Source organism: Anomalospiza imberbis, chromosome 4 (assembly GCF_031753505.1).
Source record: "Anomalospiza imberbis isolate Cuckoo-Finch-1a 21T00152 chromosome 4, ASM3175350v1, whole genome shotgun sequence".
Classification (NCBI taxonomy): domain Eukaryota; kingdom Metazoa; phylum Chordata; class Aves; order Passeriformes; family Viduidae; genus Anomalospiza; species Anomalospiza imberbis.
The window spans coordinates 67,831,650-67,855,239 of record NC_089684.1 but is presented as its reverse complement, the minus strand read 5'-3'; the positions used below and the strand labels follow the sequence as shown (position 1 = coordinate 67,855,239).

The window sequence follows — 23,590 nt, the reverse complement described above, 5'->3', positions numbered from 1 at the left end:
TTACAGAAACATTTTGTGGCTTTACTCCTCTGTGTTGAATGTTTTAACAAGGTACTTCCACCATGGTTACAGCTGCAATTTCGGCACTGGCATTTTGGTTTTAAAAATGTATTTTCCAAATCTTCTCAGTCTCTTGTTTCTCAAGACCACAAGGTTGCTCTTAAATATGAATCTTTATATAAACCTTGTTTGCTTGCTTTGTCCACCGATCAGGTGATCTCTACAAATGACTTGCCCCACTCCCTACCGGAATATTTCCTTTTTTGTTGGTTTATTTCTGTGTGTATGTGCATAGGGCTGTGTGTGTTTATTTTTCCTCCCCGGTGGTAGGCCATAATGCAACATTTGTGTGTCACATGCAATGTCTCTTCCAGGACATTTGGCCTTTCTTGCCATGAGGTAAATATCTGAGAGGGAAAGAACACACCTAGTTTTGCTTTGTGAGAGCTTCACAGCTAATCTCAGGAGTTTATTTTTATCATGTCTTCAATTACACATTTTGCTCCTGAGAGAAGTTTTTATTTCAATTGTCTGTCATCATGAGGCTTTTCAAACCTGGAAAGCATTGGTGTTGGATCCTTTAGGGATCATAAATACCAGCAGTGTGCGGTAACTCACCTGAATTTTTTCTGTAAATGAGGTGTGTTGAACAGTGTATGAGGAGATAGTAGTCATGACATGCACACATCTACAACATCTCTTTCCCTCCCTGTTCAGGTGAATCCCAACTTTGCTTCATGCTGTTTTCTCAACTCTGACCCAGTTAGAAGAATAAAAATTCCATGTTACATGGAATTTGAATCATGCAGAAGGTGTGGTTTCAGATCCTCACAGTAGCTCCAGAAATCATAACAACAAGAAACCTTCTGCATCTTTTGTACTACTTTGTAATACACATCTATGCCTTGGAGTCTGAGCAGGAATATTTTTTTCCAAGTGACTAATACACATGTACCAGAAGCAGTCTTTAATTCCTAGTGTGTCAAGTATCCAAATTTAATGTAATTATGTTGTAGGATACTGCCCAAATGGACAGAGGTTCTGAAAAAGCAGTAAAACCTCCCATGTTAATCCATATCCTCAGAAGCTAAGATTATGTGGATTACAGTTTCTCACTGTTCTTGATGGGCACAGCCACTGTGGCTCCACAGCATTAGTTATGGTCCATCATGCTGATAATGAGTTTCTTAATAAGTCCCTTAGTACTCCCTGACAATGACTCATACTTCCGAACTAGGATCTCCTTGAAAATCTCTGTGTAATGGGTGAAATATTGTATCCCCGTACTTGTGTGTTTAGGGAAAAGCCAGGCAATTTTTAAAGGAACAGTCTGCTTAAAGATATGAAACTCCGAGGAGAAGTCAGATTTAACTGTCTGCAGAGGCAAAGGTGAAATGTGAGCTCTGATCTCAGTGATAATTGCTCTCTCTGCTTTACAGACAGTTGAATATTCTGAAATAGACATTAATCATGAAAACAACCTCAGTTGTACTTTCAAAATTACTCTATTTTGAAACTATCACAAATAATCTGTAAAACTTTGCACTTTAACCAGTGCCTGTCTCTTGGAGAATTTGCTTTCAACCCACATCATATTTTCTGCAGTTTTGGATGAAGCCTGTCAACTCATCGAGCTTTCAAATGTTTTGAAGAAGTGTCACACACTGAACTGTTTTTTAACTAAGAATAGTGAAATATGGATTTGATTTGAATGCCTGAAAGTTTTCTGTCTTCAGTATAACTTTAAAAAATAGGACTCTGAGATGCAAAACCAATAGGACTCTGAGATACAAATCCATTAGGACACTGGAGCATAACGCACTAGACTTGCTTATACAGCATTTTCGTTGCCATTTGTGGTCTGTGTGTTTTGATAAAATTATGGTTAAATCATAGCTAACCTTGAATTCACTTAATTTAGGTGTTTGGAAACAAGATGATTATCCCTTCCTTGGATGGGGACCTCTTCCAGTGGGACCGGGATCGAGAGAGCATGGAAGCAGTTCCTTTCACAGTGGAATCTCTTCTCGAGTCATCCTACAAATTCGGCGAGGACGTTGTCTTAGTTGGGGGAAAGTCTTTGACCACCTACGGGCTGAGCTCCTATTCAGGGAAGGTAGGAGCCTGAAAAGGTGTTTTGTGTCTGTGTGTTTCGAGCTCTGCCTTGCAAACCGGGCACTCCTGAGGTTTAAACTGTGGGGCAGCTCAAGAGTTTAAATGCAGGGCACAAAAGGGCAGAACCTGAGCCTCTTGGGCTGCAGTAGGTGGCATGGCACTGCAATCTCCTCCTGCCTGGGAGCTCCTGCTCTGCCCCCTGTGCTGGCTTTAACCCTTGTCTCATCATTTGCTAACCCAAATTTGCTAACCTAACTAAGTGAACAGAGCACTGTTCACTTTTTACTGGATTCGTTTTGTGCTGGGTTAGCTGTAGCAGGGGATCAGGGGGTGCCAGAGCCAGCAGAAGGGAAAGGATGGGGGTTTTGTCACCAGAGCATAGTGAGAGGAATGACCCCTTTCTCTGGAAGGAGTTCAGCTTTATCATCTGGCTCTGCTTGAAGGAGATTTTGCAGTTCAGCTCACTGTGTATCAATTAGTGCTTTAGGTGACACCTTCTTAAACCTAATTTCAAATTTTTCAAAACTACTGAGAAGAGAAAAAATTCAACATATGCAAAAGTTTAGGACTTCAGGTTTTTGTCAGTGTGCTTACTATCAGAAGTTGTTCTCCTTATATTTTAAAGTCATATTTAAAAGTTAAGTGTCAGATGTCATTGAAGTGCTTGTAAATACTTTGTGTAGTGAAGAACAGATATTTGATAGTTCAGAAATGTTGCCGTTTAAAACAAGTTAAAAAACAGATTCAGTTAAAAAAATTTAAAGTTTCCAGTGTTTGTTTTCAGCAAAATCAGGGTGGTTTTTTGTTTTTTGTTTTTTTTTTTTTCATTTTCACCATACATTTTAATCTGGAACACTTTTATGGTGTGGTGTGGAATCATCACTAGTGATAAAAAGCACAGACCCCAAACCAGAGTTCATTAATTCCTTTTGGTTTCCTCACTGGTAGCAGAGGGCTCTGTGCACCAACATGCTCCTCCTTTTCCAGTGCTCAGAAGAGGAAATTGTCATTTCTGTTTTGATTCCTGGCTTATGCTCACAGTAGCAAAGCTGCCTCTTAGAGGAAATAGTGCCTGACTCTTCCTTCCTAAGAGTTTGGGCAGTTTCATCTCTCTGGCATTGCCCATATAATGCAAATTCTGTTTGAGATTGGGACTGTTGGAAGCTGTGACTGTGAGAGTTCATTAAGGTTTTCTTTTAATAGCTGTCAAGGCAAAGGGGGAAGGCGTTGTGGTATTCTAGATAAATCAGTAGTACTTCATTTGAAGCTGATAGAGTTATGCTGAGACAAATATGACATGAAAGCACGATTATGCTGTGGGTCTTGCAGGAATGTTCTTTTGATGTCCATAGAAATAGTGGGAAAAGAGAGAGCTCAGATTTCTTTGTGTTAGAAGTACATACAAAATATTGTCACACGGTAGTCAAAACACCACAGACTGTAAACTTTCTGGAATCCTTTGAAAGTTTTTTTTTTCCGAAAAGCCGTTATCTCTAAAACCAGGCTTTTCAACATCCCTCCAGTCAAACATCTAAAGTCACAGAGTTCCAAATTGCCTGCCAGCCAAGAGCAGGCTGTAAGGATTGTTTGCTTTGAATATTGCTGTTGATTATATTAGTTTTGAAGTCGCACATATGAGCCTGCCTTGTCCCTCAGGTGAAGTACATCTGCTCAGCCGTGGGCTGCCGCCGCTGGGACGATGAGGAGACGGAGCAGGAGGAGACGCTCCTGCTACACCGCACCCAGAAAACCGTCCGGGCTGTGGGGCCACGCAGTGGCAACGAGAAGTGAGTCTGAACTGTTCAGGAACACTCCCGTAGAGATGGTGAGGCAGAAAACACAGGAGTCAGATCACGTTGTTCCCCTTGTGCTTGCTCACCTCGGGAAAGTTTGTCACTGCTGTACTGCACAGGGCAAATGTCAGTACATTTGTTCTAACTGCTGCTTTTGTGCAAGAGGGGACAGTTTAAAAGTCTTATTATAATCTATTTAAGGTTCTTTACCTGCTAATGGTGACTGTCACTGGGGAGGGAGGTTATGCATGATGTCTTAAGTTTTCATTTTAAGTTGATATTTTATACCATTCTCAAATTTATGTTGTTCATTCCATAATGTAGGTGGTTTGTTCTTTCTAAGCTGTAGAAACTGATTCAATCTGTGATTTTTCTAATGCTGTCACTCTGAAGTTTTAATACATCGAGATTTCTGTAAAATTACAGACACGTATTTTCTGGGAAAAAAAAAAAACCACAAAACCAAACCCACTTCATAAAACACAGACTGAAAAACATGGGTTCTGTACATAGATACAAGTAACTGCCCAGCAACATAGTGGAGAACCAGTCATTCCGTGTTCCCCTGCTCCCTCTTCTGTTTGCAGCAGGATGTGACAAGTTGTGAATTTGTAGCCTATCAGAGAGAACCTAATGAGAACTCAGTAACAGATCAGATGTCTGAGAGGATAAATCTTGGTTTCTGTGTTTCTTGGTGACAGATATTAGCCAGGAGAGGTATGTCAAAACCATAGTATTTAGTCTTGTGTCCCAGAATCCTCCTGTCTTTGTGGTGAGAAACAGAGGTGCTTTCCTGGTGACACGCAATGGGTAGGAACCATCTGGGCTTTTAATCCAGAGGAAAAAAAGTAATGTCTTTAATAAATCGACTGAATGTATAAAATATGCCAAACTTTTACCATAAGGGTGTAAATTCTTTAAAGCGACGGTTTGGGCTCCTGGTGGTTGCCAGACTGATAAGAAGCTTTAGGTACCCAAATATACTGTTCAATAAATATTTACCCCTTCATGCTGTCCAAACATGCCATGCTTTTCCCATCCTGTATCTTTGTAGTTTTACAAGCATTGAAGAGTTTTTTGTTGTGCAAGAAAACTCAGCTCCTTACACATTTCATTATACATTTGGTTTTTTTTGGTGTTAGCCTATGGCACATGAGCAGTCCTGGTTTCATAAAGTACCTGTCAAAGGACTTGTGTTAGGTTGTATGTGGAGTTAAACAAAAAAAAAAATCATTGTCCCTTTCTCAGTTGGAAAAGTCTTGTGTTTCCAGTTAAATCCACCTAAGTAGTGAAGAGAAAAATGGCTTGTTAGAATGCTGCTTCCTAACAGTTTTGTACTTACTGCTTTCCTCAGCTACAGAGTGTTTTCTTTCTAGGCAGACCCAGCTCTAGTACTTGAAGATTCCAATTTCCCCCTTCATACACTAAACCTTTAGTGCCGATGGTCCTACTTTACCAGCTTTTTTCTCAGTTCACCCATCATGTTGGACAACATTTCTCAGCTTCTTTGCTTTGTCTTCTGGATTAGCACTCCCCTCCTGGTACAGTTTTGTTCATTTGACAGTCTGAGAGTTTACTGTGAAAATATGGGCCAAATATAGGTAATTCAGTGTAGAAATCTTCTGCACAGAGGACTTGGGACTTCCTTGGAATATAAAAACTCTTTCTACAGAGGTTTTCTCTTTTCCTTTGAGGTGGAATTTCAGTGTTGGTCACTTTGAGCTGCGCTATGTCCCAGATATTGAAACTAGAGCAGGATACATTGAGAGCAATTTAAAATCAACTATGAACAAAGAAGAAACAAAAATCATTTCAGATGTGGATGAGCAGGAAGCTATGATGAAAGACACAGTGATAAAGGTCTCCGTGGCTGACTGGAAGGTGATGGCTTTTAACAGACGAGGAGGACATCTGGAATGGGAATACCAGGTGGGGGAAAGACAGAATATTAAATATCACAAAAGTAGATGTTTTGAAGATGTCTTTCATCTTTGGTTTCAGGCACTGTCTTTGTAAAGGAGCACACATCTGCTTGTAATTTTTTAACTGAAGTTCTGACTTCGAGCTGCTCTGTTAGAAAAATTTAAACAAGAAATTTAAGCACTTTTTTTTTATTATTCTTATTTAATAGCTCATTAATGCAACATTCATTTTCCAATTACCTCTCTCCTCTTAAGTTTTGCACTCCAATTGCTTCTGCATGGCTGCTTAAGGATGGCAAAGTAATTCCAATCAGTCTGTTTGATGACACGAGTTACACAGCAAATAACGAGGTACTGGAAGATGAAGAAGATCTTGTGGAAGCTGCCAGAGGGGCCACAGAATCCAGTGTCTATTTGGGTGAGACACCAACTGCAGCACTTTCTGTAGTAAACATTATTCATTTCTCTGTTGAGGTTGTAGTAAAGCAAATCTTTTTGTACTGGTAGATTTCAAATCCATAAATCTTTTCCCATTTTGATTCTGAAATGTTCATTACTTTGTAGTATCAGTACATTGAAGATGACTAAAAGTCTTGAAACTTTAGAAGACAGGTTGACAGCTAATAAAGCAGCCTTATTGCCCATTAATTTGCACATTGATTGCAGTAACCTACTGTGAAGAAAATTCAGATAAGATTTTACATGGCTTAGTTTTCATCCAGCTGTCAGGATTCATTGGATGTGGTTTGTGACTATTTGAAATACAGTGGCTCAAGGTCCTCCTTCTCAGCTGTCTGTCTCTGGGAGGTAAATGTACTTTAGTTTTCTAAGACTTGGTTTGCCTTAAGCCTTTTTCTCTAAGTCTTTGCACCTTGCAGCTTTCCAGTTAATGGTTAGAATAACAGATAAAGAATAACACTAGAAAGAAGCCAGATTGTTGCAGCCTTCCTGGTAATGGCTGTTTTGTGCAGCATTAACAAGGGTAGGAAGTTTGAATGAGGTCTTACTTCTGGAAATCCCAAACTCCTTTATAGCTCTTAAAAGTTGCTGACATTTTCTTGTAGCACCAGCTTTCCAGTGGTAAAAATGAGATGTCCTGAACACTTGCTTTACTAGAAAAGAGGGAAGATATTACTTGAATTCATCCAGCCTAGCAATCAGAGGCAGTATCTCAGGTTCTCAGAATAAGAAGGAATATTTTCAAACATGTTTTTAACCATGTATTTTGACTAGGCAGTTTTATTCCAGGGGTGAAGAGAACCAAATCTAAAGACTACTATGCTTCCTTGTTTATTACTTAGGTATGTTCAGGGGCCAGTTGTATCTTCAATCATCAGTCAGAATTTCTGAGAAATTCCCAACCAACCCAAAGGCTCTGGAATCCAGGAATGATAATGCAATTATTCCTCTTCCCAAAATCAAATGGAAACCTTTAATCCGTAAGTAACAATTCAGAGTTTAATTTATTACCTTAGCTCAGAAAAGTGAGGGCATCTTTCTGGTTTCCAGTATGTTTCAAACTAGTCTGATGTTTCCAACTGTAAACTACTTCAGGAATATCTCTGTGCTTTATTAAGTGTTTATTTTTTCTAGTTAAATGTTTAATGTCTGTTTTCTTTTACTATGGATTTGACAGGGACTTTGTTAGTAATTAAATGCTGGGTCTTCTTAATCAAATTTGTCTACAAAAAGAGGAAGAAATTTTTTGCAGTGACATGAATATGAGTGAATTGACTTGTCAAGGGGGAGAATTACTATGTAATTGTTACCTTAAAGTACCTTTCTTAATGTTTCATTCTATGAAATTTACTTCTCATTACCTGATTCAAGAGGCGTTTGTAAGATTATACAATTAGAGTCCTCTTTAAATTAATGTGAGAGCAGAATTTTACAAACAACTGACATTTCATATACTCTGCAGAATAAGCAGTCTGTACTTGAAATACAGCTCAGAGAATTTTGTCCTTTCTGTGCTTAGATTCTCCTTCCAGGACTCCAGTGTTGGTGGGCTCTGATGAGTTTGATAAGTGTCTCAGCAATGACAAGTATTCTCATGAGGAGTACAGCAATGGAGCACTGTCAGTTCTGCAGTACCCATATGGTAGGTGGAGTTCCAGACTTTGAAGTGTTTCAAATACCCAGGTTTTATTATCTGTGACTTTCAATAAATGACCATTTGTTAGACCTAAAATATGTGTAATTTTTTTAATGTTTAATGAATTAGGAAATTATTGCCCAAACTAGGATTTCCAGATTGCAATGTAGGTACAATTAGTGCCACGTAAAGCACAACAAAGTGCCAGGGATTGCCACCGAAGAGCTGTTGTGTGTGCTGCTGTTGCTACTGAGAGTTGTTTGGAGTGGAAAAAATCTTGGGAATCGCTTTTTTCAGAATTTACTAACAGTGCTGGAGACTCAGGATTGTTGTCACAAGTTGTCCATATGGAAGATATTCTGGTTTAAAGCTAGAGAGACCTAGTTGCTGAGCACAACCTTAATTAACTGAATTTGCTTATGTGCTATTTAAAATCATGGGGCATGGAAATAAAAACACCCCATGTCTGTTGAGACCTATTAATGAGAAGCCAAAGTTGTTTTGTAGGTACCTGCAAGTAAATCTGTGTTCACTTTGTGTTCTATACACAGATAATGGTTATTACTTACCCTACTACAAGAGGGAGAGAAATAAACGCAGCAACCAGATCACGGTTAGATTTTTTGACGACACGAATTACAAGAACATTCGCAAAAAGGATCCTGTTCTTCTGCTTCACTGGTGGAAAGAAATTGTTGGCACCATTTTATTTTGTATCGTGGCCACAACCTTTATTGTGCGCAAACTCTTCCATCCCCACCCTTACAGCAGAGTAAGTATTTCTTTCGGAATCCCAAATACAGAAGGAATTATTTTAGCTGTTTCTTTCAGTTTGGACTCTACAATGAGTAATATTAATAAGTTAATAACTAATGAGATAACAAAATCAGAAGCCTAAATTTATTGTTTAATCTGTGTGTGAAGGCTGCCAGCTGCCACATACAATTTGCTTAACTGCTTCAGCAAGCAGATTAGACTGCTTCTGACGTGTCTGGAGATATTTATTTAATGCCATATCTAGGGTACAAACCAGTCTCAGGCACTCAAGGAGTTGATTTTGTTTGTTTGTTTGTTTTGTTCTTGTTTTGGAAATCCTTGTTAGCTGCGGAAGGAGTCTGAAACACAGTGTCAGACTGATTGTAAGTATGAGCCCACTTGTGGAGACATTAAAGACAACAGCTGGAGTGATGCCAAGAACTCTGGATATGTGTCAAGGTGAGGTCTGTTCAACACAACATAAACAAGGTGTTTAATCAGTGTGGCTACTAATGCTGTCTGGAGATAGAGTGAGTAGGTGTTCACCTGCTCTTACCTAGGAACTCCCAGTCCTCTGACTTCCCAGGATAATCAGCAACTGGCACAAAGGACTCTGTGACCCCATTACTCATGGGAGATTGCAGTTATGATTAGTCTTAGAAATTCCAGAGAGTCAACAGGTTACATGTGATCAAAAGTATTGCTCTCATACTTCTTGCTGATAAGCAAAATGGGAGATTGATCCTTGTAGGTCTTAATCAGTGTTTACTCCATCTGTTCCTGTGTTTATGGTGTAAGGCAGAGAAAGGCAGTTGCACGTGGAAACAGATGACATTTTATATACTCTGCAGAATAAACAGTCTTTACTTGAAATAAAACCTTTATTGGTTTTACAAAGGAGTTGCTTAAGACAGAAGGCTTAATAGGGGCATGCCATTATGCTCCAGAGCAAATGTGACCATCTCCTGTACATTTGTAACTCAATGAAAGTAAGAACTGGTGAGTTTAAGATGAGGAAGAGTAAGAAAAGTTGTGATATATAAGAACAGTGATGTTTTGGATGGGATGTTGTGCTGGTTTTGAATTAATTGATTTGTAGTGAGGAGGGAAAAACATCAGAACCAGAAGGACTAGTCGCAGAAACAATTATTTGGAGTAGGGTTAAAGGCAAATCATGATTTAGAAAAGACTCAGCTATAGAAACGTGGGCTCTATACTCAGGATCCAGTAGGCATGCAACCTGGTGTTCTGAAAAATGTCCTCAGTTTGTCCAGGGCATGCAGGGTGGATCCTGCTGGCCTCTGATAGGCTCTGCATAAGTACATGTTTAGCAACTGTCCATTTCATAGATAGGGAATTGCTCACAGTGGGTGAGCAGGGAAAAATAAGAAATTCTGCAAGTCCTTCAGCATGTTTTGCCTGCACAGAGCTACTTCAGTCATGGCCATAAATTACTTTATTTTTCTATCTATACTAATGCATTTTTCTCCTCTATCCATCCTCCCTCCCTTATTCTGTCCCTTCCTCACACCCCTCTCTTCCCAGATATCTGACAGATTTTGAACCAATTCAGTGTCTGGGTCGTGGAGGTTTTGGAGTGGTTTTTGAAGCCAGAAATAAAGTAGATGACTGCAACTATGCCATCAAGAGGATCCGACTGCCCAACAGGTAATGAATGGATTTGTTGGGACCCAGAATAATGAATGAATGGTGGGATCCCATCCTACACAGAACCATCTGCTCCTGAACTGATTTCCCAGATAATTCATTTGGGTGAATGACATACTTCTTAATGGGGGGCTGTCTCAGTTTTGGCACAGAGAATTTGGCATATGTAATCCCAGCAGAGGTGGCCTGCTTGGCTAAAACATTGCAGATCCCTTTGTGGGGATGCTGCTCTGTGGGGATTTCCTTGGTGAATGGAGCCTTTGCTAACAGGACCAGTTATTGTAGTGCTGTTAATGTGCTTCTCTCCTTCTTCTCCTTACCTTTTCTACTCCACCTCCTCTTTCTTTTCTCTCTCCCTCACCTACTTTTTTGACTCCATTTGCCCATTTGTTTCATTTTCTGGTCCCACAACCCCTACCTTTTCTCTCAGTCATAGGTGGTCAAGCCATGCTGCTGGATTACCCTACCCAGAGCTTGCAGCACTTCCTTTTAGTGGGAGATGGGAGACACTGCTGCTGAAAATCTCAAGTTAGAACAGCAAGAGGGAGGGGGTAAAGCTATGAAATCTAGAATTACTATTTTTTAATGTGTTCAATAAGCATAACTATTTAAGATGAAAGGTTTTGTTCAGAAATTTAAGGTAGCCTAAATTCTTCTTTTCCAAGCATATTCAAAGCTATTAAATAAAACCATCAGACTTTATTTGATCCAGTTACAGTCTTATGAAGAGAGATAAATTCCTTCAGTAAGACAGGAGGCTGCCTGCTTTCCTGTCCACAGAACAGAAATAATTCTTATGCAACTTCCTTATCTATTGCCAATTAAAAAACAAATACTAAGGTATTGCTGTCTGTCTTTTGTGTCAGTGTCTTCTACATCCCTGTAGAATATTGCTGTTTAAAATCTTTTTTTCTGTCCTTGAGAACAGTTGAGAGGAAGATTAATTTCTTCTTGTTTTTGCTGCCTGTAATTATGTGAAAAGGGAAGACTAAATATTGAGCCATTATGTGCACATTCTGCTCCTCCACACTTCTAAGCTAAAGGAGTTACTCTGGGGAATTTAAGACACATTTTTGTTTTGATGTGAAAACCAATGCTACTGGCCTGGTGTATACTGGGGCAGCTTTGATTAAATTCCTTTGCAGAAATTTTTGTGCTGTGCTGTTGCTTTTTGTGACCATGTCTCTTGTTCTCCTCACCCCAAACCACAGGGAGCTGGCTCGTGAAAAGGTGATGAGGGAAGTCAAGGCTTTGGCTAAGCTCGAGCATCCAGGGATTGTTCGGTATTTCAATGCATGGCTGGAAGCTCCCCCTGAGAGATGGCAGGAAAAGATGGATGAGCAGTGGTTAAAAGATGAAAGGTAACTCATGGGGCTCTTTTTAACAACTGAATTTGAGATTGTATGTCAGGAGAACTAGAAAAACTAGTAGAGGGTCCAGGAAGATGGAGAGACTATCTAGGAGAGAGATGGTTCTTAACTTAGCCTGCCAACTTTTCCACTGAACAGATAAAAATATATCACACTTCTGCATAAAGTTAGTGATTTATGGGTCCTCTGCTGTGTTAAGGTCCTTCTTTCAGCTTAGGAAACATTACATGGTTCTTAATTGAACTTGTGTAGCTGAACCTTAGAGTGATTGGAAGCTTGGAGCATTGCTGCTGTGATTCAGTTGCAAACTTTGGCATTTCTGCCTTCTTTGTTCCTTTCTACTGCTTTCTTCCTGTTCAATGTCTTTAGTTAGATGGACCTGATACAGAACTCCAAGAATTCAATGAATTTATTTCACTAGAAATACGAGGGATAATCAGACTGAGGATTTGTGAAGCTTGGTGTAGAAGTAGGTTAAAAATGGAAAATTAGATAATGGAGTTAGAGAATGTGAAGGGAGAGGAAAAAGTGGGTGTATGTTGGCATTTATAGAATGAGGCCTAATACAAGACTGCTGGGTGGTTTCATAATAACATCTTAACATGCCTCACAATTTTTAGAATACAGCAACCTTTATATTTCAGGCATCAAATTAACATTTCACAGCTGTAATTCTTCCAAGGCACTTTAAATAGTCCTTGCAGTGCGTGTTCCAAAGGACTGCATTTTTTCAAACTGAAGATGAGCCTTGATTGCGCATTAGGAATCCAGGCAGTAGAGCTTGTTAAATATTCCTTTATCAACACTTTTGTCCCAATGAGAAAACATTATCCTTGCTAAGGCACAGATGCTAAACCCTGGTTATTGGTGATTCCCACACTTGGGAAGTCACTCCTTGTTGCAGTATGACACCGGTGTCAGGGGTAGCAGTTGTTAAAATCTGGGTTTTTGGAAGTGCGTTTCTAGTGGAAGGATTGGAATCTACTACAGTTTCTCTAGAACTGATCTCTCCTCTTTGTCTTCCAGCACTGATTGGCCACTCAGTTCTCCCAGCCCAATGGATGTCCCATCATTTAAGATCACAACAGAGCCATTTTCAACAAAGGAACACATTGAAGTTACTGCAGCTTCATCGGAGAGGGTGAGGTCTGTGGGGATACCCTGTGGTCAGTCAGATTCATCTGGAAGCCAGTTTTCTCCTCTGGAATTTTCTGACACAGACAACAGGGACTTGCAGCACTCAGAAGATCCACTGTTAAACCTTCAGGATAGTGTCCTTACGGGCTGTGATGTAGAAGACAGTACTATCAACAGTAATGAGCTGGGACACTCCTTGGAAATTTGTTCTTCAGCTGTTCCTGTTGTACATCTGAAGGAAGGGACCTCCTCCTCTATTGTGTTTGAGGATTCTGGCTGTGGAAACGCCTCTAGTAAGGAAGATAAAGTTGATGCTTCACATAATGAGAGTCCTTCTGAGGATAAAGGGAAAAGTACAAAGGAATCTGATAACAAGAAATCTGCTTCAGGAAGTCCCCTCTCTGTTTCTCCTCCAAGGCCAACGAGTTTAAGCCTGGACCTTTCTAAAAACACTGCAGAAAAAGTCAAACCCACCTCTCCAAAGGTGTATCTGTACATCCAGATGCAACTCTGCCGGAAAGAGAACCTTAAAGACTGGATGAGCAGAAGATGCACCATAGAGGAGAGGGAAAGGACAGAGTGTCTGCAGATCTTTCTGCAGATTGCTGAAGCTGTTGACTTTCTGCATAGCAAAGGATTAATGCACAGGGATCTCAAGGTTTGTATCCATAGGTTGCTGTATGTGGGAGGAACGTGGCACTGCAGACAAAGCCTGCCAAAATAGCTGACTCCTCTCAGTGACCTCGGCATGCATGTTAAAAAAGCTGAATTAATGTCTGTGCAATAATCTGGAGGTGCAGTGCTCCAGGAAATAAATATTCATCACTTGTAACTGCAATTAAGTCTTTCTTACAGCAAGACTTCTTGTACCTAGCACAGATCAGTGGCATTTGTTCTATGGTATTTTTAATTCATGTTCTTTGTACAGGGTTGTTCAGTGCTGAGCTGTATGACAAAGCTATTTTGGATCCTGTTCTACTATTTCAAGTGAAGCAGATAATTGGCAGTGTGGAGCTTGCAGTTGGACTTGATCTTAAAAGTCTTTTCCAACCTAAATAATTCTGTGATTCTAATTCTGGTATTTTCCTTCTTTCTGTAGCCTAAAAGGAGCAGTGTTACTCTTGGTAGAGAAAGTAAAAATTAAGTAGTGCTGCTCTGAGATTGAAATGTAAACTCTCCTGGAGCAGACTTGTGAGCCAATGCCAGCTGTCACAGTGAAGCTTTCTGAAGGATTCACAGTGTTTTTAATGTCTCATAGCATCCTGGCAGTGAGGACTGGGAAAGGTGGTTTGCACCCCTGGTGTTTAGTGTAACTGAAATCAGGAGTACCTTGTTACCTTTTTTTTCATTTTGTTCATGATCCTCCTATGCTAGTGCCTGATTTTGCTCTAACTTAAAGCACTGGAAGTGTCAGTATGTGTTACCAAATAAATTAATTTAATTGAAGAGCCCAGCCAAAGTTAGTTTTATTAGGCCAAGCTCTGAGAAATGAATCCCTTTTGCCAAATGGGGACAGTTCTGTCTCTTTGCTTGTTGAGGAGGCATTAGTACCCTACCTCGGTGGAGTAATTACTGAAATGATTGTGTCTTCTCAGATGGTAATTTGCTATCAGCAGAAGCAAAAGTTAGAAAATACCATGTCAGATGTGGCAGTAAAAGGAGGTTCAAATTCAATAATCCTCAAAGGGTATGTCAGAGTTAGAAAAAGTCACGAGCCCTTCCAAGTATTTTCTTTTCCCATCAGCATTAGGCAATTACCTTGAACCAGTTATCTGACAAATCTTTAGTGCTTGAGAAACTGGCCATAAAAGTAATTAAATCCCTGAACTAATATGTTGCTAGACATGTTAATTAACAACCTTTCTTAACAATACTGTCAGTTGTAGCCCTCTGCAGTCTTCACTGAGCTCAGTAGGGTTCAGTAAACCATATGTAGATCTTCACTTAAAACTGTATTAGTCTTAATCAGGTGTAGAATGTTTTGTTGGAACATCTTAAAAGTTCAGTGCTGGCAGCAGTTTGAACAAGAGATTTAATTTTGTTTACTTGGTATAACCAACTTGGAAACAATCTCCCTGGATGAACAACTTCCTCCTTCAGGAAACTTTCTATGCATGTATAGATGTTATTCTTGGATCCCAAAGTTTATTTGTTATGTGTTAATTTGGTCAAAACAACAGCCAGTTTACTTCATTATTTTCTATACTTTTCAGAAGCTCCTAGGAAGAGATCTCATCTAATTTTGTAATTTGTCCAAGAGATTGGTCATGCAGGCCTGAGTTGGTGCCAGCACCAACAACTGAATAACCTGCAAAGTTGCTTTGGCTTGGCTGCAGGCAGAGCTCAGCGATAGCAGAGGCCAGTTCTTGCTCCCCTTGGCACCAACAAAAGCTGGTAGATCTGTGTGAAAATAAATTTCTAGGTGGGCATATTAAAAGATCCAAGAAGTAGTCTAAATATTAAATTAACAGTGCACATTAAAAATGCATTAATTAGGCTCCTGCTAATCAGAGATACTGTAATGACAAGATGGCAGGAATTTATGTGGGCAAGTGAAGAGGTCAGAGTTCAAATTCTTTTGAAGAAAATGAAGTGCAAAAACAAAAGTCTGCCTGTCAAGTGAATTAACTGTTATTCCTAGGATAAGCTGTCGGTCATGCTTGGCGGCTCAAAAGAAATTATCAGTTTCACAGAACTGCAAGAACAGTCTTGGATACATTTTGCAGCATTAATTGAATTAAACAGAGTATTCCAGATGTGTGAGAAGCTTATTCATGTGAAAAAATGAGAATTCTTATTCTGACTGAAGAGTATGGAGAGAAGTTTCTTTGTGCAGGTGGCCAGATAACTAAACTAGAGGGTGGTTATATTTGCTTGTACTCTGCTGATGATTTGAATCAAAACTGTGTGCTTCTGCCTTAGGCTTTTTCTTCTCCCAAATGTGATTTTGATGGTTTCTTTTTGCTGGTATTTTGCAATAGCAGAGAGTCCATTCCTCTTATTTGTAGAAACCATGTGCCAGCCAGTTCAGAGACAGTCTGTGTCTAGCCAGAGAAGTATTAAATTAAACTTTCTGTTATGGGGAGTTTTTCCCCAGGAAGCAAGACAAATCTTGCCTTATATGTTTGTAGGAGGAGAATGGAGATCAAGGCAATGGGATACAAACTCCTGATGAAGATGTTTATTCCTTGAGCATTAAAATTCTGATACCAAAACTTTTGACCACATGGGTGTGCACTGAGGGGTGGGTGCTCTGTAAATGCTTCAGCCAGAGCCTGGAGACACTGTGGGTTTACAGGGCAGTGGCTTTTGTGCCCTGAATGCACTGTGACTCCAAAGGGCTGGATGTTCATTACAGGGAAATAGAGTGGAGGGGAAGACCTGGTTCAGAAGGCAGAGGCAGGATGTGGGCACTGTGGAACTGTTTCTCTAGTGCTTCCTTCAGAGCTGGCCATTGCCTAAAAAAAACCAAAAAAACCAAAAAACAAGAATCCTTTTCTCTGTCTTGTTTCTTGTGCACACAGTGGGTTTGTTTTTAACTGAAGAAGTCAGATGGACTTTGAAATAGGTCAGCTTTGTGGTCTTTTATCTTGTGGAAAAACATTGCCATCTGTCTGACTTCCTGCTCCTGTTGCAGGGCTTGTGTCAGCAAAGCATAGACCATGTTCTCCCAGCCTCGAGGGCCCAGGAGCTCTGAGAGGAGCTTGCCCAGCACCACCTGCCTCTTCACAGCTTGGCCCTGTACAGCATCCTGCTGCTTACTTCCCCTTGCAGGATCAGTCTGTTCTTCCCCCAAAACTCTGTGTCTGCATTTGTAACCCAGCTGGAGTGGTTATATTTCAAGGGAATAATCATTCTTTTGGTGGGTGCTGTTCTATCAGCCCAGAAGCAAATTTCTTGAAAAACTCTTGGATGTGCACCATTGGCCAAGGGACAGCTCTGTTCCAGTCTCTTTTATCAGTAGGCTAAGCCAAGGATGGTGGTGTTTGGCAAACAGGCTAAAGGAGAGTAAAGCCAGATCATCACTGTTGCTGCCTTTATGAATTGCAAAATTCTTAAGAAATTATTCTTCTACCAGAAATAATCTTCTAATTCTGTTATGCAAACAGGTGTTCCCACAGTAAACTGCAGAGTTATACTGAAAAGCAGACCTTGTTCCCATTGTATCTATAATTTAACACTGAGATGATGTGCTGTGTGCTGGTTGATAATGCAGCAAACTACTTTAGCACTTAAGGATTAAAATACAGAAGCCCAGGACATGGAACTGCAGCATGTGGTGTGAAAGTGTCTTGTGAGCTGGATAACTTACCTGTGCTGTTCCCAGCAGTGCTGACTCTGTTCCTCAGCAGACCTGTGTGCTGCTGGTAAACCTCTGCTGAATGACAAGAAATGAGCAGTCTGAGCTTCAGGAAGAGGCAATGGTTAATGCAGGAGAAATTCCTTTTTTCTGAATAGTTAAAATTCTTAACTGCTGTTCTTCAGCACTTTAATGAGTGTTTTTAACCTTGACAGCTTCTGAGTTAGAACCAAGTGTTATAACCACTGAAACACAGACAATTGTTTGTTTCTTACTTTTTCTTTTCACCTCTTTGTTTTCTCAGCCTTCCAATATATTTTTCACAATGGATGACATAGTAAAGGTTGGGGATTTTGGACTGGTGACTGCTATGGACCAAGATGAGGAGGAGGAATCAGTTCTGACCCCAATGCCAGCTTATGCCAGGCACACAGGACAAGTAGGGACCAAACTCTACATGAGCCCGGAACAGGTTTGTGCTCTCCTCTCTAAAGCTGTGCTTGGCAGTGCCCAGAACAGCCCTGAATTTTTGGGAGCTCTAAGATCAGGCATTCCTAGTAAACCATTGCAATCAAGTCACATAAATTCTTTCTCAGCAAAATAGAGTTTTGAGCTAAATTGAATTCCAAAATGAATGTTTAAATGTATATATTTGTTATAGCAAAAACAGCAGCTAATTATTCAGACAGGATGCATTCATTTTTCTTGATTTTAATGCAGTATAGGAAGGTAACTGTAAAAGTTTCCACTTAATTGAGGAAGGACACACTCCTGTGTGTAGGTTAAGTAGGGTGAAACATTTTGCTTTGCAGCACAGAGGAGCTGAGGATCAGGACCTTGCTCCCTGGTGCTCATTGCTGAAGCTCACCAACATTCCTGTGCTGCAGCTTTCAGCTCTGCACAGGGCTGGTGACTTTCACAAGTGAACTTGCAAGGGTGATGTTTACTTTGTAGATAATTGCATGCAGTAGCTTGATTGCCCTGACCCTGACTTTGCCTTCTCAGATCTGTGGCAACACCTATTCGCACAAGGTGGATATCTTTTCTCTGGGACTGATTCTCTTTGAGCTGCTCTATCCCTTCAGCACACAGATGGAAAGGGTCAAGGTATGTGTGGTGTTGGATTATCTTCAGTTTGAGCATTTGTTTAAAACAGCTATTTGCTTGGTGAAACACTGGCAAGAGGTTCCTGTCCTGTTTTCTTCTGTCCTGTTTCTTCTTCTTTTCAAGGAGAAAAGCCTTGCAGCTAGGAGCACAGCTTCTTTATCACCCTTGTACAGACCCCCTGAATCACTGAAAATAAACTGCAGCCTTCCTACTGTGTGTAGTTGAATTGAGGCTTTAATTTCTTTACAAAGCTCCTCTGTTGTCAAGCCAAGTAAGAGAAGCTATTGAACTACAATATCCAAGAACTCAAGCAACAAATACAGCTTGTGACTTTAAGCCTACCAGCTTGGTTTCCATTCAAGAATTGGAACCATGCTGTGCATTTTGATTATTTCTTCCTTCTTTTGCATCTGCAGTGCTTTTTCACCCAGAGCACATGGTGAAAAATGGCTCTTCCTTTTCCTGTAGCAAGTCTTAGCTGTGAGTCTCGCTCAGCTTCAAGCACAATCTTCCTGTAACTGATGACATTCACCAGATGTGAACTTGGGATGTTTGATTGTGCATTACAGCTCTTGCTTGCTCTTAAAGTGTGAGATTCATCTTGCTCAGGAGCAAGTTCATGGAGAACAGGGGCTACAGCCAGAAAGGTCTCTCTTCTGTGACAACCAGTGACCTGTGCAGGAAAGAAAGAGTCATTAAAACTTGTATTTATCATTTGAATGTGCTTGAGGGCATTACATTCTCAGGTGAAGATGGAGTGGGTTTAGCAGAGAGGTAAGAAACAACTTGAACAGCAGCCTGACTGAGTGCTTCATCTGTTGCATTCTCTTGATTTAAATGCTCTGGCTTTTAATGGCACAAAGAGTATAGTCTAGAGGAGGAATTGGTGTTTAATTTGAACTTCTGGCACTGAAATCAGTTTCAGTTTCTCTAAATCAGTTTTACTGAAACAAAATACCTGGAAAGAGCCATCCTGGATTGTCAGATGTCTTGCAGCAGTGATTACAGGCTTTGCCCTTCCAGTTTCTCTCCTAAGAACAGAAGCAAAGCAAGTAATCAGAATGAAACCCAAATTCCATCTAATTTGAATTTTTACTTGAGGAGAGTGTTAAAAGACTGCCCTGACTTTCCAGTATTTTCACTGTCATTTCACTCTTTTTGCTAAAAAGAAACCCCTGCCCTTTCATTGCCAGGTTCTGGAGCTTGACTATTTCAGTAGTTATTTCTGTGTTGTTACACTGAGGTTTTCATTGGCATCAGCCAAGCATTAGCACTGCTTGCTGAAGCAAAACATGCTCTGCCTGACCAAGTAACCCAGCAAATTCTAGGAATTTGTGACAACTGGCTGAAAAAATCCCCAGAGTTGGAGTGTGAGAGCTACCTCTGTCTCCAGCTGTGAGCAGTTAGTCAGTAGCAGTGCATTTTATTTCCAAATGCCATGCTGGAAAACAGAACACTAAATGCAGACTCAACTGACAGAAAAGGAGAAAAGTTTTCTGAAGCATTTTAATGTCATCAAACTCAGTTCTCTTGAACAGGAGTTTGGCTGTTGCCCATCACTATTAACTGGTCACTTTATACTTCCAATGGAGTAATAGTGAAGTTAATTTCTATTTAACTTTAGAACTCCTGTATTTTGTGCTCAAACGTTTGTAAAAGGAGATCCTTCCAAAGAAATTGAAGTGCTAAATACTGTGCTTCTGGCTGAACAGGGGAAAAACACTGTCACTAGATGGAGCCAGTGGCCTTTGTATGAAAGAAGCACAGAGATACGCAACACAACTGCTTTCCAAACGGCTGATAAATGTTCTCATTCGTCCTTAAATGTTGAACAAAGACAGTTGCTTACATCGATAATGCAGAGACAGTCATTTCATGTGTCTTAATACTGGTGTAGGCCATCTTGGGAGTTATGGGTGGCACAGATTTGTTGATTTTGTTCAGCTAAAGTGAGAAAGTACAAGTTCATGTACCTGACTGATTTAAAACTGCAGAGATCACAATTCTTGTAGCACAACTCTTCCTGTTGCAAGCTCAGCACCTAGGGAAGCAGCAACTCACCCGTTCAACTAGGTTGTGATTTTTAATCCCTAAAGCAACAATTTAAAACAAAGGATTTTCTTTTCCAGCAGGTTGATTTCTTTGCATAATTTGCATATTTTTGAAGGATAAGGTTAATATTACTAAAGAATGATATTTTGGAAAAGTTACATGTCATTCTTCATATTTTTGCAGACCTTAAGTGATGTTCGAAATTTGAAGTTTCCACCATTGTTCACTCAGAAATATGCACAAGAGGTAGGTACAGCTGGTGCTATTAATTACAGCTTTTTCATTAATAATTGTAGCTTTTCTTCTTTGCTTTCCAACTGCTTTGCAGGTAAAAATGGAGAAACCAGGTAGCTTTCATGTTATTAAGATGCATTTCTCTATCCCAGTACTTCCCTACATTTCAAAGCTATAACACTGCAGTAATGGACACGACACTTCTGTCACAGTTTTCCTCCAGGAATATATTTTTACCTGGTTTCCCTTTGTCACTTACAGTCATTCATTTCACATACATCCTGTCATGATTTCCTGCAACAAATCCATATTCCAAAGAGAAAGTGCAGTGCTTCATACAGGTAAAGGAGAAGCTGTAGGTAGCACCGTGGCTGTATGGGATCCCCTCCAAAAGTGGACCTCCCAAGAGGAAAATCACATGAGCAAATTGTGCATGTTCTCATTAGTGAGGGCTGTAAAGTGATGTGGTTGTAGCTAAAGAGGAGGTGATGTACAAAACCTCCCCAGTAAAAAGCTGCAATGCTTTCAGGTGTTCAGGGTAGCTGCAGACCAGTGGCCAAATGAGACCAGCCTTTCCTGCTTTACAGCTGAAGGCTGCCTGGGAGAAGGGGCTGTGCTGTGCTCAGCTGGAGCAGGACACTAATTCTGATTAAATTTGAAACAAATAATCAGACTACTGTATATTTAAAGGAAAAATTCTAATTTGCCACGAGAAAAATTCAATGTGTCTAAATATGTGATGGCTTAAACATGAATCTAAAAATTACATGTAAGTTATGTCTCATAATTTTAATTTTGATTGCAAATAATGTGAAGTTTTTTATAACTCTCTTAAACCTTGAGTCCGATGACAGTAAAGACATTTTAAGAGATGGACAGTGATACATTTTAAAATCTTTAGTGCACATCTAACTACTGAGCCAAAGCACCAACACCCAATAACTCAGAAAGCAGCTGGAGGTATTTTCCAGTAGTTCACACAGCCACAGCTGACACCAGGACATGAAATGAGGAAGAGTTCATGGATTGGTTCGTGTAATATGTGTCGTGTTTTCTTTCAGTACACCATGGTGAAAGACATGCTCTCTCCAAGTCCCACTGAACGACCAGAGGCTGCAGCAATCATAGAAAATCCTGTCTTTGAAGACTTGGAGCTCCCACCCAAACCCGTGCTCAGGCAGAGGTCACGGACAATGAGCCTATCAGGAAATAAACATTCCAGACAACCAAGCAAATAACTATCCTCAGGATCACTTCTTCCACTCGGCAGGTTTCACAGGGATTGTTCAGCAGAAGGATCCTATGATGCAGAATGTTTATCTTGGGAATAGTTTACTTCAGCTTTTTTTGCCATGTTTGATGTATAAGACGTGTTGGACCGATTTTTGTTTACTTTGACAGCCAACGAAGCCCAGTAACCAAACCTCTCACATTCCATTTTCCTTACCTTTGCTCTCCTAAGCGGACGGGTCCAGCTGCTGTGCTTGCCAATATTGTGCGCCATTATCCTTTTTTTGGGGGGTTTCTTGGGTTTTCTTGAAGCTTGTAAATGTCAGCTTGCTGGGTGAGTGAGAGATCTGTAACATGTAAATAGAATTAAAATACTGTATTTTTATAGAGCGAATTACAGTCTCTAAGCCTAGTGAGTGTCTATCCGGGTCACTTGCTCTTTGGTGAAATGAAAATGATTTTGAAATTAACTTTGACTCCATTTTTGTCCCTGGTGGGTAAACTGGGAATCTGCACTATTTTTAAAGCAAAAAAGTACCACAGTTGTACATATTGTCACTGTCCATAGCCTGTCATTAGAGGAAATCAATTCATACTTCTGCACTACGGTAGATCTTAGGGATTGCATCTTACATGGATGAAGCTGTAGAGAAGGAAAAGGAGCTTTTTGCCATTAAATGGGGGGTTTTATAGGCAGTGGTTGGAAGAGCCATAGTCAAAATTATGTACAAAAATGTTGTGATTCTGAAAATTTAAACCTAATGAAGTCATACATGTGGTATGTAATCTTGTAGATTTGTACTTTTTAAAAAAATCAACTGGTAGGCATTTGTGTAATCTGCTAATTTAACTGCCTAATGCCGTGCTTTTATTTCTCACTGTAAATATGTTAATTTTTATTTATAAAATACAGAATCAATCCATTTGGGTTGGTGGTGTACAGGATGCACTTGCTGTAATTGTTGAGTGCATTGATTATTGTGACTTCTTTCAAGTCTAAATGATTTAATAAACTTTTTTTATTTATAAGACAAAATGGTAGTTGCTTCTGTTGGAAGCCTGCATCCGTGTGTGCTGCAGATGGCAGCCCTGTGCAGTGGGAACAGGATGGGCTCTGCACTCCTGAAACTTCCTTTGCTTCCCTGTCTCACACTGGCCACAGCGTGTGTGATGACGCAAAACCGAATGTGCCACTTGGAAGTGAGACAGGATCTGGAGGAAGAAGGGAATTGACCTCTAAACTGGGTGGATTATGGAGGCAATTGCTCACCAGAGAGGGGAGGAGGGATGACTCTTAGGCTGTTAGAGCTGTTCTTGTACAATTGTGTTTTTCTGTTTTACAAATTTAAATTTGTTAAAGTCTCTGAGATGAGTTTCCTAAAAAGATACTGGACTCAAATCCTTCTGGGGATTACTGTGGTGTGACACTGTGACCAGCAATTAAACCAGCTGACACCCTGCAGCTTTATGATAAGGCAGAAGTAGATTACAATGATTGTCTTCCATGTCCTCTTGGATAATGCTCCTAGATACTGGCTTGTCCAGGTGAAAGCAGAGTGCTGCAGTGAGTATCTGATCAGAACAGAATTTCTGTTTAGCTGGGTTAAAGTAGGAGAGCTAAGTGTGTCCTCTTCCCTTGGATGTCCCCGTTTGCATCAGCTGCAGCTGCACAGTGAAATGGCCACGTGTGGAGCCTCTCTGCCTTCCCTGCCAGCTCAGTGATTACAGGTGGAGCACAGGAAATGAGGATTAAGGTACTTTTAACTTGCTGTATATCTGGATGTGGGTAACTGCCTATTCCAAGGGCCCTG

The 23,590-nt window shown here is 40.3% G+C and overlaps 1 protein-coding gene and 1 long non-coding RNA gene across 4 annotated transcripts in view; one reads left to right on the top strand and one right to left on the bottom strand.

Annotated features, from left to right (window-relative positions):
• Positions 1–22,815, top strand: part of EIF2AK3 (eukaryotic translation initiation factor 2 alpha kinase 3) — a 42,666-nt gene extending 19,851 nt beyond the window's left edge. For all 3 annotated transcript variants that reach the window (XM_068189012.1, XM_068189014.1, XM_068189013.1), the window contains 15 exons: positions 1,922–2,116; positions 3,772–3,902; positions 5,603–5,837; positions 6,086–6,248; positions 7,132–7,269; positions 7,809–7,931; positions 8,477–8,697; positions 9,028–9,140; positions 10,227–10,349; positions 11,561–11,710; positions 12,746–13,514; positions 17,461–17,628; positions 18,162–18,263; positions 20,499–20,561; positions 21,611–22,815. In XM_068189012.1, the coding sequence (XP_068045113.1) occupies positions 1,922–2,116; positions 3,772–3,902; positions 5,603–5,837; positions 6,086–6,248; positions 7,132–7,269; positions 7,809–7,931; positions 8,477–8,697; positions 9,028–9,140; positions 10,227–10,349; positions 11,561–11,710; positions 12,746–13,514; positions 17,461–17,628; positions 18,162–18,263; positions 20,499–20,561; positions 21,611–21,787 (2,871 nt within the window). In that variant the 3' untranslated portion in view covers positions 21,788–22,815. The remainder of the gene's footprint in view (positions 1–1,921; positions 2,117–3,771; positions 3,903–5,602; positions 5,838–6,085; positions 6,249–7,131; positions 7,270–7,808; positions 7,932–8,476; positions 8,698–9,027; positions 9,141–10,226; positions 10,350–11,560; positions 11,711–12,745; positions 13,515–17,460; positions 17,629–18,161; positions 18,264–20,498; positions 20,562–21,610) is intronic.
• Positions 19,074–22,128, bottom strand: LOC137473197 (uncharacterized). Its single transcript, XR_010998639.1, has 2 exons — positions 21,997–22,128; positions 19,074–19,294 (listed from the first exon to the last, which is right to left on the bottom strand). It is a non-coding gene; the product is annotated as an uncharacterized lncRNA (long non-coding RNA).
• Positions 22,816–23,590: the final 775 nt, after the last annotated feature.